The 15,409-nt window shown below is 44.6% G+C and overlaps 1 protein-coding gene across 1 annotated transcript in view; it reads right to left on the bottom strand.

The window, feature by feature from the left end:
* LOC144179857 (uncharacterized) overlaps window positions 1–15,409 on the bottom strand; it is a 114,637-nt gene that overhangs the window by 2,863 nt on the left and 96,365 nt on the right. The window contains exons 16-19 of the mRNA XM_077708283.1: window positions 13,579–13,774; window positions 10,514–10,588; window positions 10,003–10,050; window positions 2,265–2,418 (exon numbers count right to left, since the gene is read on the bottom strand). Coding sequence (XP_077564409.1) covers window positions 2,265–2,418; window positions 10,003–10,050; window positions 10,514–10,588; window positions 13,579–13,774 — 473 coding nt within the window. The remainder of the gene's footprint in view (window positions 1–2,264; window positions 2,419–10,002; window positions 10,051–10,513; window positions 10,589–13,578; window positions 13,775–15,409) is intronic.

The following is a 15,409-nucleotide window of genomic DNA, read 5'->3' as shown; positions in this document are numbered from 1 at the left end:
GGGTCCGTGCTTGATGATGATGATTGCTATTGAGATCCACGGGGTGATGACGTGTCATCTCAAAAAAAGGACTAATATACCTATGTTTTACACTTTTCGTTCAAAACTAGCGTTGCTCCTAGGGCAGGCACAAAAAACTTATTAGGCACAAAATACTTCTTTTTCCTGTTACAGATGGTGACTGTCCTAGGCAATATTCCCCTCTCTGCTTTTCGCCCACTAGCATTCTATTCTTCTTTTCGTCGCCTCGACAACTCTTTCCGTGCCACCCTTAAATCCTAGGGATCTGGAAGTCGAATATTTCCCTCATGTAGATTTGGATGGAAACCCTGGCATTCTAACGCTATGTGCCGCATTGTTTGTTTCTTTTCCGCAGACCACGCATGTCCCGTCATTTTGGGAATACTTCCCCACAAAGCTCTTAGTTTGCAAGCAACCTGCTCTAGCCTCAAAAAGCAAAGCACTGCCCTGGGAACTATCGTAGAAAATTTCCTTTCTGATGTCCAATTTCTCAGCCCTGTACATCTATAACGACGTTTTAGCTTCCATTTTTTCTCTCCATTTATTCGTTTCTATCTGCCTTGCCTCTGTTTTGGTTACCTTGGCTGTTTTGGATTCTCCACTGTTCTTTCCGTATTTCATCGTTAGCCTTCTAGTCTTCCTTAGACACTGCGTGTCCACGCTTTTCAAGTATAGGTACCTAAAAACCTTAGCTGCCCACCTTCGTTGATCCATTGCCCTCAACCTAATCTCAAAGCATATTTTACTCTGAGCTTCTCTAACTTCAAACGACGCCCAGCCCATATCTCCCTGAACTGCTTCGTTAGTTGTTTTTCCATGCGCGCCTAAGGCCAAACGTCCTACCGTTCTTTGGTTTACTTCAACGCCTGATAGGACGTCTGATTTTAAGCAGAGTACAGCATTCGCAAACGTGAGACCCGGAACCATTACTCCTTTCCACATTCCTCTTACTACTTCATATTTGTTATACCCCCACAGAGCTCTATGTTTCATTATAGCTGCGTTTCGCTTACCCTTAACCTTGCTCGTCGTGAGTTCTTAAGTAGTTATCCCCTTCGCTTATTCACACTCTCAAACACACTCTCAGACTGCGTCAGTGGTAGCATCATTGAAAACCATTATTCCTGATTTTTCTGCACTGAAATTTAAACCGAGGTCAAACGACAAAACGATAACGACGACAAAATGCCAACGACAAAATGTGGCTTTGCCTCATGACACCTACGTTTATTTTTTTCTCTGCGTAGCACATCCTTTAACATTGGCTTTTTGCACAACACGCAAGCTATGCAGAAAGCCAGACACACAAAAGGCAGCGTGTAGGTGTTTAGGCAACTGTTAGCTGTATGAGCAAATATTTCAACGATTTGACATGCATCTGTATAAAATTCAGCCTCAAAAGGCGGATATTCAATATGCGTTGGCGACCTTAGCTGCATCTGCAGATTGCTTGACATTACGACGCGGATCTATATAGTTCATCGTGGGTTCTTCCATCCCGTCTGTAAGCCCAAAAAGGGTTCCTAGCACATTCATGGTTGGAAAGCGTTGCCTTATAGCTTTTAAGTGGCTCTCGCGTTACGATAGCTTTGTTCTCATGGGCGACCTCGATGTTCTTCACTTCGTTTGGCGCGAAACGAGATTACCCGCTAGGACAAGATGGATCAAGCTAAGCTAAGCAAGCATTGAAGGACTGTGGCTAAGCTGAACTAGCCGCGGGGACATTGAAGCCGTGCAAGTGGCCTGCTGGGAAAATGTTCGCGGGCTCAACTCACATTCGGCGCAGCGGTTTTACTACTGAACTAGTTATTTACCTACCACTGTAACATGATTTATGTAGTCGCGTCATTGCATAAATTATCTTTAATCTTTTAGGCTCATTGCCAGACGTCTAGTACGCACGAAAGTTCCAGCAGCTTGTAGTAGTATTCAGAGATATTAAAAAAAAAAAAACGAGTCTTCTCTATCGCGGAGCCTTTGATGCCCCCAGTAACACTCGAAACTTCCTGTTTTTGCGGAGATTAGGGTATTTTTGTAAGCCCCACCCAGTGTTGCAAGGCGAAAATGATCACCAAGGACTGCCATAATATCCTGCAGCTGCTATTGTGTAAGTCTTAAATCTCTTACGGAGGTAAAGACCTCATTTTTATGTTTTTTCTTGATCAACCGATATTTGTTTAATGCGTACCCGCGCATTAGCGCAAGTAATCACATCCGCCATTCTGAAGGCAAAGCCAGCGCACCTGGGATAAGGATGTCGCCGAATCCAAGCACAGAGTAATCCCCGAAGCATGCGTTGATGTCCTGGTTGTTGAAGTGGGGAACCCGAACGACCATGGGGATGTTCTCCTGGGTTTTCGCACCTCGGGCCACCTCCACTATGATGCTGTCGCCTTTCTGCATGGCGTGCGGGGTTCCGTGTGATTACGGTGTGACGTTCTGGCGCTGGCGAAAGAAGCACGCGCTCGACTCATTTGTGAGAGGCTGGATGCTTTGGACTGAATGTCGAAACGTCGGAACGTCGAAACGTTTGAACGTCGGTACGCCTCCTGACTTCGAAGAAGTTGTTTCAGCTACGATTTGCCCATGCTAAAAGTTAGTATACCAGCTGCGTTTTTTAAAAGACAATAGTCTTTTTTAGGGGTACTGAAGTTAAACTAAATATTTTGCCTTGTCTGCCTGTCAGTCTAAGTGCCCCCAGATTCAGCCATCAGGACAAAAAATACGAGAATTCTGGAACGAGAAGTTTACATAGGCAAAGCATTTCAGAACCACTAGATCTGCGAACATAATTAATACTTGTCAACATTACTGAGCAAAAAGAAAAAATTAAAGCACTTAAACTCAATGTGAAAGCTGTCGGAAGTGCAGAGCAGTGATTCGCGATAATCGGCTGCAGCGCTGTTTTCCGCTCACTGCTGCCACCCAATGCATTTCAAATTTCCCTCCTTCGCAGTGCTCGCGGGCCCACTGCCTGAAACTGCTCCAGCGGGAGTTCTGTTCTTTCGCTTGCTTGAATATCGTACGCTGGAGCTGTTTTGCTTCATTTCGACCACGCCATTTTTTTCTTCCGCGGCTGGAGTCTTTCTGCATCATTTGGAACGCACCATTTTTTAATTTTGCGGCTGGAGCCTTTCTGCGTCCTTTCGAACGCGCCATTTTTTTTTCTTGCGCGGCTACTTTTTTTGCTTACTCTCGTAAAAACCAAGCCAATGACAACGCGCGTTCCTATAACTACATGAACGCGGGCGCTGCCAGTTAATTACGTACATTTTGCCTCAAATGAACCTGCAGTTTACTGCGCTAAATAACGGGGAGATGTAGGTCAAGCGCCAGCGGTTTACGAGGTTTCAACGGTTATGACTATTTAAACCGCGTGGTTTTCGAAGCCTCAGCGTGACTCCCTGACGCCGGTACAGAGGGCTTTACTTGGGTCCCTTATCTCGCTGCGTCGCCTGATTCCGGCATTCGTATCGACCGTTAGCGAGCTAAGACGACAAGGCGAGCCCATAAAGTGCTCTGCACTTAAAAAATTACGTAAATTTGAGGCAAAACGCCAATGCACTACTGCTACTCGCAGAGTTGATTTAATAGGAAATAAATGTGTGCTTGCTATTTGCGCCTACAAATAAATCTACGCTTTAAAAATTTAAGCAGTTAGCAGTTCCCTACAACCTGAAAGCGGTCGGAAGTGCAGAGCAGTGATTAGCTGGAGTGCCGTTATCCACTCACTGCTACCACCCCTCTCGCTCTTCCTCACCCTGTCTCGTGCACTCCTCTCTTGATGAATTGAACTGGTTTTTGAGAGGAAAAAGCCGTTAGGGAACCGTACGATGTAGACGCGTTTTTCTCCGCTCGATATTTCTACACTTTAAATGAACGAACGTCGTCCGTCAAGAAGTAATGAGTGGTACTATAGGTGAACAGGCAAGGTGCAAGGACCCACTTGACATTTCCAGTTAACCTTTTGGGACATAGAAAATATTTTAGTACTGTAGGCAACAATGACATGTATCGGATTGTAGTTGTTCGTTTTTGGAGAGTTGTTTAAACCAGTTTCGGTTTTGGTTCCCCGCCACAACACGCTTGGCATCCAAAGTTATCGCTGGTTGGGTGTCATTGTAGGCTGCACGATAAGTCATACAAGACTGCCGGCGCTGCTTAGAATCGTAACGTACACCAGCTGAGGCGTACGCAGTGGCTTCACGCCCTCCGTGCCATCGGAGACGTTCAACTGCGAGGCGCTTCTCCCTAAACTTCGGAGCTTGCCTGGCTCATCTCCGGCTCGTAAGAGGAGTTCACACGAGGCCGAGAGTCGGTGGATTCGGCACTAAATGCCTGCAAGCTATCGGTGATACGTCAACACCAAGCCAACGGGAACTCGCCAGAGGGTAGTTGTTGGTCTGCACGCAGTCTACGACGTCGCTCACAATGCAATGATGATTTCAGCGCAAAATGCTGAATGCAGTAGAGAAAACATTACCTGTACAAAACGAAATAAACTGCCAAACAAAAATTCAACCTCACATTCGAACCTGCTGCTACGATGCACTGCATCTAGTGTCTTGGACCACCCGCCCATACCACATTTTCATCTTTACTGCATGAAAAACTTTCCGTTATACAATACACACGTTAGCAGTTGTCCAAGAAGAATAACACCACAGCAACTACAATTTGGCCCCCTTCAAAACTTCAGCAAGCAGACACGCGCGTCCAACAAATGCAGCCACTCTGGCGTTCACTTTCCGCACCAACGTAGCGTGCTCCACGGAAACGGACTTCGTTGGGCGGGGGGTCCGCATGCCGGTCAGTAATGCGGTACTTCTATAAGCTATACAATTCCATGAAATAATAATAAAAAAAACATCACAGGACACTCCAGTATCATCTCGAAAAGGCAAGAACTGCATTGCGCAATGGCCATGCATCCCTTCTCGCAATTGTTGTTGCAAAACATGAACAAACCGCTGAATACCGGCACAATACAAAACAACGATTGATGTCTTCTAGTTGATATAAGCGGAAATTGTCCGACCAAGAGATGGACATTCCTCTGTCGCGCAAGCATTTTTTTATTAAGAGTTTTGTTGTAGGCAGCTTAAGGGAAAACTTTTTTCCGTTCCCGAAATCCCCGCAAGCATCTCATCACTAGTGACTACGCTCTTTTAAGCGGGAAAAAAGAGATCGCTAATGTGCGGTCATGCTGATGAACTCTGTGCTAGCTCATCCTGCGCAAAAGGTGCTTCTCGTACGGTTTACAAAAATGTTTAGGTTGCTTTTTTTATTATTAACATCATTAAATTCGCTGAACCTTCTCCGACTTTTTATTGGCCTAAGATATTCTACTAGCGTAGCAGCGAAGCGTCGTAAGCCAATATACGTAACACAGATTGAAGGCGGGCCAGTTGGTACATAACTAACTTATAAAACAGCGCTATAAACAGGACTACAGAAAGGGCACACGGACAGGGCGCTGATCCAATCTCCAATCCAATCCGCAATCCGCACATCCAATATACGTATTGGATGTGCGCTAGTGTGAGATGCACCGACTTCGACTTTTTACAAACTAACAAAATAAAGCCACATTCTTCCCGGCACAATTCTTTTCGTGGCTTAATTTTAACTGAACGAATGAATTGCGACGTCACTCCGGCGGCTGCGCAGTCAAGCTAAGCCTACAAGAGTAAGCATCATAGGCACCGTCATAGAAAATCGGCAAGCAGGGTGCAGGGATTTGGACAGTACTTGCAAAGATCTACTAAATAAAGTCGTGTAAACGCACCCAGAGTGGTCGAAACCTGGTCTAGGGACTCCAGACCACAATTTGCGCAAGTAACCCCGCCATGTGTACAAATCACTTCACTGTCCCTTTAAGGTAATTCGACTTCCATACACAAGGTGATGTGTATCCCACGTCACAGGTGGTTCGCATATTTTTATGGTCAATCCTGTTGTAAGGTTGCCTATTTATTAAAATCTGGTCTCCATCATTTATAAATGCTTGAAGAATGCGGCGGGTATTCGCAACCCTCGGCCAACACCATGGCCAATAAATCACGCAGGTATTGCCGTCCGCTAAATCATCGAATACGCGCTCAGATGTCCCACAGACTGCTTTAAACGTACCGCCGCAATCCTACCCCAAATATGAGCCTTCGGCTTTTACAAGAAGTAGACAAAAATGAATCGCAAAGCTTCATCTCGGAGCTGCGATAAAGAACTCGATAGGCTTTCACCGAGCCGGCGTCCCAACACCGTAATCATCGGTGGCTAGAAAATTGAGGCCCGAAAGCCGCGCTTTTGTCGAAGGGCGGCATAATTTCACGGCAATGTCGCCCTTGGGGTTAATATCACGCCCTTATTTAACTTACTCAGCTCCTTAAAACAGTTGAACAGTTTTATCGAAGAACCAATCTCAGACTTTCGGTATTTATCCTTTAAGGGTGGTGAGGCAGGTATAGCCACAGAACAGGTATAGCGCACAGCCTTCCATAGGATCGAAAGGCGACAGAGTAAAAGGAAGAAATTTGTGATATTTACACATATTTAGGCTCCAAGGTAGAAAGTGTGAAATTATCTGAATTGTATAAAGAGGGCTTGTGCACTCCCGCAAACCAACCTAAATAATAAATGAAAATAGCAAAGCCCACAATTGAGCAAGTGAATGTTCGCAGATATCAGTTACGCTTGCTTAAGTCCTTCACGTGTCCATGCGGCGCGAAGGAACTTGAGTTAGTTCGTAGGAAGATATTTTTAGATAGGCGGTTTGCGCGTTCTGGGTAAGGGAAATGCAACCAAACTCTCACACCCCCGCACGCACACACAGGAGTAAAGGAGAACTCAGAGCATCCGCAAAAAAATGTTTGTTGTGGGCGTTCTTCAGTTGAGACGACAGTGATAGCATATATCTCATAAACTAGACCTTCACCTTCGTGAAGCTGTTGTTCGGAAGTAGCGTTCCTGACCACATGGAAAGGCTCAGGCCGGGAGTACATTTAAATTTAAACTGTCGTGTATTAGGCGAAGTTATATATTCGCATCTGAAACGCAGACGTTCTCGCTATTATTTTGCTGAAGTAGGTTGTGAAGTTGATTGTAGAGTGTTTCGACCAGTCATATAATACGGAAGAGCCTGAATATCCACCGAGATTAAAGATACACTGAGACGAATGATCCAGTCGAGCTGAATGTCCATCAAGACGACAGATCCGCCAAAAAAGAAGGTACAATTGAGCCTGAATATCCACCGCGACGAAAGATCTACCGAGACAGAAGGTCCAATCAAGCCTGATTATCCGCCGAGGCGAAAGATTCACCGAGACAGAAGGTCCAATAGAACCTGAATGTCCAACCGGATGAAAGATCCACCGAGACGAAAGAGCCACTGTTGGGCCTTTCGTCTCGTTGGATCTTTCGTCTAGTTGGACCTTTAGACGCTGAATCAAACATTAATTTCACAGGTTTTGCCTCAACTGTACCGGCAGTTTTGTTAGCGCTAAATAATGGGGACATGTATGACAAGTGCCATTGGTTCAGGGCTTTCGAATGGTTGCGACTAGAGTCACTAAATAAGGTATATAGTGAGTATATAGTGAGTATATAGTGAAATAAGTATATAGTGACACTAGTTGCGACTATATAAACCGCTTGTTCAAGCGTGGCCTCCGCGATCGGCAACCGGCGGCGCGCCGCCGGCAGCCGATCTCGGAGGCCACGGTTCAAGTGTGCCGTTAACTCTTGGCCGGGGTTCAACCGAGAGACAAGTGGGTATATTTTGGAAGCCTCTGTTTCGGTGCGTGACACAGCGGGGCTCTGTTTGGGTGTGTAATGCCGCGTGACTGTCGTGGCTACGTAACGTGACAGCGAACGAGGTACGACGACAGGCCGGGCCCTTAAATTGCTCAGCACTTACTATAGTTTGACCTAAAAACGCAGAGCTTGCGCGAGGCTGGGCTTTGTGCCAGTGTTTCAAGTCAACAGCAGCGAAAGTTTCCAGTACATGGCGCGAGCAGTGGAACGCGGGAAAATTGAATTCACTTTACCAAACCTCCTCCGTATTTATTGAGCGAGGAGTGAGATAGGGGGCGGAGAGGGGGGGGGGGGGCGTAAGAGGTAGACGGAGGAGAGATGAAAGTAATTCTCGTGGGAGTGGCAGCAGGAGACTATTGTCTTTCGGCTACATTAGCGGCGAAGTGAGGAGATACGTGTTAAATTTTTCCTAACGTCTGAAAGCACTTGTTATGTCTGAAAACACGTGTTATATGTATATGCTTGTGATGGAACTCGTAACGAATCGTTAGCGTAATCGTGCGCAACAAGACCACACGCACCCCTTGGTGAGCTCGTTTCGTCAATGCTAAAGTACCCACACTTGCGGGTGAAGTATTGCTCGCACTTTCCGGGTATCATTACAACGTCTTTCCGGACGATGGCTTTAATACATGGCGTTCAGGTTGGGTCGTATCAACGCCACAGAGCAAGACAGGCGCGCGCGCGTTTTAACGGACGCTTGGAACAAGCCAAGCTGTCGGGAAAAGGCAGTGGCTCAATTTAAGCACAGAAAGCAGTGATATGCGCCACGCGTAACACGGGTGTAGAACTGCATTCCGTATTGGTGTAGGTACAACTGCGTCGGAAAGGCAAGACGACGCATTAAAACGCCGCTATGCGGACAGAGAAATTTGTACAAAATGTCTAGTGGTTCCGGTACACTTCGTAGTGCGCTGCGGATATTTTGGCTGTCGTCGAGTTTTTGACAGAAGGAAATCGTCATTTCATCGCCATCGGAGATATAAAGTCGGTTCTTCGGGTTAATGTTAAAATGACCTCGTGCGTCAGCTAGGACACTGTCAGCCTTCCCGTAGCCGTGTTGGCATCATTGAAGCGGTAATAGTGTGGCCAATAATAGGTAACCATTTGTTCAGATTTCGATATGTCTTTTTTGACACGTGCAAGATTCCCCTTTACTTCCATTTAGATTTTGTTTTTTATAGCCAGATTTCGAAAGCCCATCGAAGCATATACAAGTTTTTCTTCCCGATAATAAATAAGAGCCAGTTGTTAGCACCCGTGCTGTACGTCCTGTACTTGTGGCGTTATTACTATGACGTCTATCCTAGCCTATAAACCTCGTAACTTATATTTACGGTGGCTTTTGTTTCATGCGTATGGGCTGGGACCTCTATTAGAAACTGAGACTAAACTGGGACGAAGCACGGAAAAAATGCATACTGACAGTACCATGCAGTGCCAAGCGCGGTGCAACCAGTTAAGCCGTAGCCACTAGCTGAAGAGCGAGTTCTTTCAATCTCTGGAGAATGCGTTATGCCAATTAGTACAAACAAAACTATATCAATTTTCGTTTACTACTCACTATGAGACCCGCCAGCCTCTTTCTTGCAGCGCAATAAATAGTTATTATGCGTATAAAAAAGAGGAACGGTTGGAGAAACATGGCAAATGCCTTTGGGCTGCACTTGGCACAAAGGGGCTAGGGTTTGTGACGACGACGCGTATTCCACTATATTTTACACTCTGATTACTGTAAGGCGTCCTCCCTGTGTTTATGTAATGTTTTTGTATTCTTGGGGTTTGTTTTAGTAATGTGAAATGGTACGATTGGGGACACAGTTTACAGACACAAACTAGTACATCCTTACATGACGCCGATGCCAACCAGAAAGTTCAAATACCAGCAAAAAATGAACGCTTCTTAAACATTGGGAAACTGGTGATTCATGCCGCCGGATCGGAGGACGTTTGAAAGTGCAATGTGAAGTCTCTAGATAGGCTCAGTGGCATTCGTCGAGTTTAACCACCGCACTTGCTTTCGTAATAATCAGCTGGCAAAGAGTAAAGTATGTCTTAAATAACTCTATTCATTCAGTATAAGTCACCTAACCTTTTTAAAAATTTTAAAGATTTCAAAATTTGAGCAAAATATTCTAAGGCTTAGCGACCCACTGTACAGCTTACCTCCGAAGACTTGGCATAGCTCCCGGTGTGGCCGGGTGAAGGCTCTTTCTGCGGAGGCAAAGAAAATGAAAAGAAGACCACACGAATTATCGTGAGCTCGATCGATTAGGTACCACACACCAGTTCAGCCCGTAACACAAGGCGGCGGGTAGACAAATGTCACGCTGCGGTTCGGGCTTCACACTCTGGTAATCACAAAGCCTGCGGTGCAGGGGTGTCGCAACCGGTGGGGTAGCACGACCACCCCAGTCAAGGGGCACCTGAAGACTTCTGCGCAGCGCCAGGTGGCTTCGGGAAGGTTAGTTTTATTTGCAGAGGACAAAATTCTTAATCCCACGATATTCAGTAAAAATCCCGCGTGTGCTGGTCACTAATTAAACATTTTTCGTTTTATGAATGCCGCCTAGTATAATAAATTAGGGATTTCAACGTTCAGCGTTTTCAGCGTTGTCTGTCGAACGGATAATTTTCCGCCATAACTTGCATAATGCAAGGAAGTGTGTTCACTTACCGTTAGAATATATGGAGTAACAAAGACGAAAAAGATGTCGTAAATGAAGAGCAGGAACAGCAAAACTGCGATAACCTGCAGCGGAGAATTCCGTAATGGGTTTCAGCATTGGTTACTTTATCCCTCTGGCTTGCGGGTGCAAACGTAAGGGGCAGCGCAACTGTATGCCTTTTGTACGACAGAGTCGACGCATATAAGCTAGTTCAAAATAAACGACTAATGCCTCGCAAAACCAAGTCACTGCATCCGCAAGCAATGCAATGGGTTACGCAGTGAATGGGCGGAAGCGCTGGCACCTGGATAACATGTCCCGTTGTAGTCCACTGGTGTGTCCGCCGTGTCGGAGTTCGCAAACTACGTAGCAAACGCAGAATGCGTACTCAGTTATCCCATCTTGCGCGACCAACTTATTCCACAGCCCCAGTATTTTTCCGATCGCGTCGATCACCGTCACAAGGTTGGAATATTTATCACCCATAGAAATACAGCTGCGCAGTCGTTCTTGCCTCGTTTTTCTCGTGCATGGAATCACCTCAATTGCCCCTGAAATTGTTGCTATTACTGACAACCGTCGTTTTCGCGAAACGGTAGCTAACATTGCATACGCACGATCTATTTATGTGTTTGTATGTTTGTACGCTGACTTTTTGCTTGGAATCGTACTAACTCTGTATTTTAAAGAGGATAGTCGTTCTTGGGCTACTTAAACGCAGAAATTTTGGTCTCTCCGTATGTCTGTCTGTCTATCTGTCTGTCTGTCTGTCTGTCTGTCTGTGACTCTATTCAGTTACCCGGCCAAAGTGAAATAGAAGCTGCGCAATAGCCTTATATGCCGACAGTCAAATCGAAACGTGTCTAAGTCCGGTGGCAATGTTCCCACTTGTCAAAATCGTTGAACAAGAACAAGACATTACGCAAATATAAGGCAGAAAATAAATACATAAGTAATATTTGCTGTGCTGCTTTATTAAAAAAGTTCATGGATGGTTGGTTTTTGCGATAGCAAATGAAATACTATATACATCAACTGCAGCAAACCGTCGCCTGCTGTCGCGCACGTCACTGTAGCTCCTGAGAGCATTTTAATTTAAGAAACTAAACGGCAACGGTAACTAAAGGTTCCACTAGATGGGTTCCACGTTTCGCTTGGAACACACGAGGAGCAGGGCAGCGGGGTTCTATAGACGTAGTAGGGTGCCTCAATTCACGCGCGTCTCCACCGTACGGCATCGCTGGCATCGAGACACTCGACTTGGAGCAGTGGAACGCGGTAAATTTAAATTGACTTGAGCAAACTTCTAGCGTATTAACTTTGGAGGAACGAGACGGGAGAGGAACAGCGGGAGAGGTGGGCGAGAAAGAGAAGTGAGGCATTTACTTGGCAGAGGTGGCAGTCGACTATCGTCTTTCGTCGACATTTGCAACGAAAGGAGTAGATACGCGGCCATTTTTGCCTCCCCACCATGCACTATGTGTTCTTAAATATAATCCGCTCCGCTCTGTAGTGCCATTTGGCCCTGAAGGTACAATAAATAAATAAATAAATAAATAAATAAATAAATAAATAAATAAATAAATAAATAAATAAATAAATAAATAAATAAATAAATAAATAAATAAATAAATAAATAAATAAATAAATAAATAAATAAATAAATAAATAAATAAATAAATAAATAAATAAATAAATAAATAAATAAATAAATAAATAAATAAATAAATAAATAAATAAATAAATAAATAAATAAATAAATAAATAAATAAATAAATAAAAAAAAATGCAATCTTGAAGTATGTGACACCCCATTTTGTTGTGACATGCATGTTATGCCCCTTGAAAATGAACAACTGCAAACTTATCTCGCACCCAAAGCTGCCACGAAAAATATCCTCTTTTCTATAAGCGCGCACATCATTAGCACGTGGCATATAGTGTATTTTGACATTCGGATGGAACGCTGAGTAATTAATAATTGTAGTCGCATTGACCGGTTGTTTTCGTCGTAACGGTGTTCAATATAACCTATAGCGTTGGTTGCTCAAAGGAGAAGGAATGCGGTTTCGATATGACTGTTGCTTCAAGTGAACTCGGCGCTTCTCCTCACCGTTTTTGTCCCACTGCTCTGCCGTGCCTTCTCAATTCCATACCTCTTCTTCACATTCCGCTCCTTGCTCGCGCAGTCTCCTCCTCTCCTCAATTTTAAATTGTCAAAATACACTACAGTGTTCTTACCCACGTTGGGTATTTAGCCAGTCACGTATCACGTACACTCTCTGGAAATAAATTTCAATGGAAGAGGACATCAGCGCTTTCTTTCATTCCCCTCATGACGTCACAATAACAAGTGTGCGCAATTGGGTGTCACCTACGAAAGAAAGCGCCAATGAACACAACTGCGTGATTGAAACAGTGTTTGCTTCTGTTTGGTCTTACTGCTTTAATGTAAGCATAGCGTTAACTAGCTTGACCCCCCGCCCCGCTTGTGGTATATCCTAGTGACGGGACTGCTAAAGCTGTTTAGTTGTATAGCTGGAAATTCCAAAATATGTACCTATTAGGAATCTTTTGTTCCGTAAAAGCAGCGATATTAAGAGCCGTAAGCGAGTTGAGCGAGTTATCCAAAGCGACATCGTTCATATAAAAAAAAGTTTTTGGTTGTCTTTATCCACCCCCCCCCCCCCCCCAAAAAAAATAAAATAAGGGGCATACGACAGCCCTAAGGCAGCCACTAAGATTTCCAACTTTACTCATACACGTTCCTTCTCGCCAGCTTTTGGGGTTCTACTTGCAGCTACTATCTCTGGCACGTACGACGTGAAAGTAAAAATTCAAATTTTGCCTAAGGACGACAAAATTTCTCTTCGAGTTAACAAATTAAATTGTCTTAGAACCGAAAGGGTGGGCCCGAACGAAAGAAATAAAGCATTTTCATTATTCCCGTTTGTCATATTGACCGCCATCATAATCATTATCACTAGCGGAGAAAGGGTGAACTGGCCGCGCTTTTTTTTGAACTAGGTCAGAGGTTTGAAGCTTCATGTAGCAGCAGCAAGGGAGGACTCACCATGAGGTTTGGCAGACGGAGGGTCTTCATCAAGAATACGCTAAATGTCATTCCCAGTAAGTCCTGCAGGATCCAAGCCCAGGAGTGATGCCGGAAGGCGACAAACGATAAGGCCACGACGACAGAGGACACGAGCAGGAAAATCTGACGCACCTCCAGCGAGCCGTAGAAGCACGGAAAAGCGTAGTTGGGCAACCTACACGCCAGAAACAAGAAAAGAAGGTTAGAAGTGCCGAAGGTACACCCCGAGTACATTTAAGGGTTCACGCAGACCGCCTAAGATTGATTGATTGATTGTAGGGTTTAACACGCCGACGCAACGCAGGCGATGAGGCGCGCCGTAGTGGAGGGCTCCGGGTTGATTTTGACACCTGGGAATCTATAACGTGCGCCGAAATCTCGTACACAGGGCGTTTTTGCTTCAGACCGCCTAATAGTTTTCAAGAAACAAAGCCAACTGTGCCCACATTTATGCTCTGGGTTCGCCAAGCTTCGTAAACAAAGCCAAATGAAGCGTGATCAGTTGTATAGGTGCTAAGCCTGCAAAATGGCCAGTTTTTCCTACTACCGTAAAGTTCCTAAAGAACGCCCACCCTAACTACAGAGGTATCAAAACAAAAATACAGGATAGGTGAACTTTCGGGTCAGGTGCAAAAAACTGCAACAAAGTGGCCGCACCACCAACCAAAACTGCGGAGACTTCAAGTGTAAAAGCCGGACAGGTTGTCGCTCTTTTGTTCAAAATGGAGACACCGGAGGTGTTCGCGGCCGCGGAATGTTTTCGCAGAGGGAGCTCCCCTGGCTTTCGAAGACGTCGAAGCTAGCGCGATTTCAAAGGGTGGGCTATCTTTGGATTCCCTTAGTAAATTGAACATTTCACCCCTAAAGGGGGCTGGGCGACGTGTCGGGAGAGAGCGTTCTCTCGGAACTTTATTGTTATATTCAATAACTCATAGACCTGTCTCTTTAGTGAAAAAAAAAGTTTCCGATTACAATTACAATAGCAATCTCGAAAAAGTGATCGAAAGATTACTTTGGAGTAATTTATCACTTCGAATGTTACTGTTCATACAACTTCTTTATTGCAGTAGCCGATATATACACATGCAGCGTGATACACACTGGGGAAAAAAAATAAGCGATTGCAATTACAATTGCAGCATCAAAACCGGGAAAAAATAATTACTCTAGCGTAAATGATTATTCCCTACGTTACTTTTCTGAAACATTTTATTGCAGTAGTACATATATCCGAACATGTACCCATCAATGTATATGCTTGTAGAATTTTTTTGATAATCATCTAACATTCCTTTTCTTGTTACCACCTGCTTGCAGCGTTTTGCATGGTTGTATGTTTCTTCGATCTCAACATGTACATGTGCCGTCATAAGTAATCGGAACAAAGCTTTGTGAATATCACAACGTATTTGTCCTACTGGCTTTATGGCAGCCATTACCGGTTTACAGGAAGCTTTTTCCATTAAGTTGGGCTGCTTTAAACGCACACCAACACAGCCAGACAATTCCCGGAAGAATAACTTCCTGAAATGTACAAGACTATGTTCCCATTACTTTTGACTGTACCTGCACCTGTATTCGCTGATACTTTCCAACGTGCGCATTGCCACACGTAAATTTATGTACATAGTGTACCACTGCAAAAGACCCGGCGCGCATGTTGTACACATCGAATGAATGAATGAACGAATGAATAAATGAATAAAGAAAGCAAGCTATCTTCCTCATAACCGAAATTTTGGATTTGTATAAAGGTTCAAATCTAAATAAAGTACCCCGAGTGCTGCTTAACGCCTTTTCGTGAATGTGA

The sequence above is a fragment of the Haemaphysalis longicornis genome, unplaced genomic scaffold, assembly GCF_048455015.1.
Source record: "Haemaphysalis longicornis isolate Haplotype H1 unplaced genomic scaffold, Haemaphysalis longicornis Haplotype H1 scaffold_4, whole genome shotgun sequence".
Lineage (NCBI taxonomy): Eukaryota > Metazoa > Arthropoda > Arachnida > Ixodida > Ixodidae > Haemaphysalis > Haemaphysalis longicornis.
Note: the sequence above shows the minus strand (reverse complement) of the source record. Positions and strands in the feature narration are given on the sequence as shown.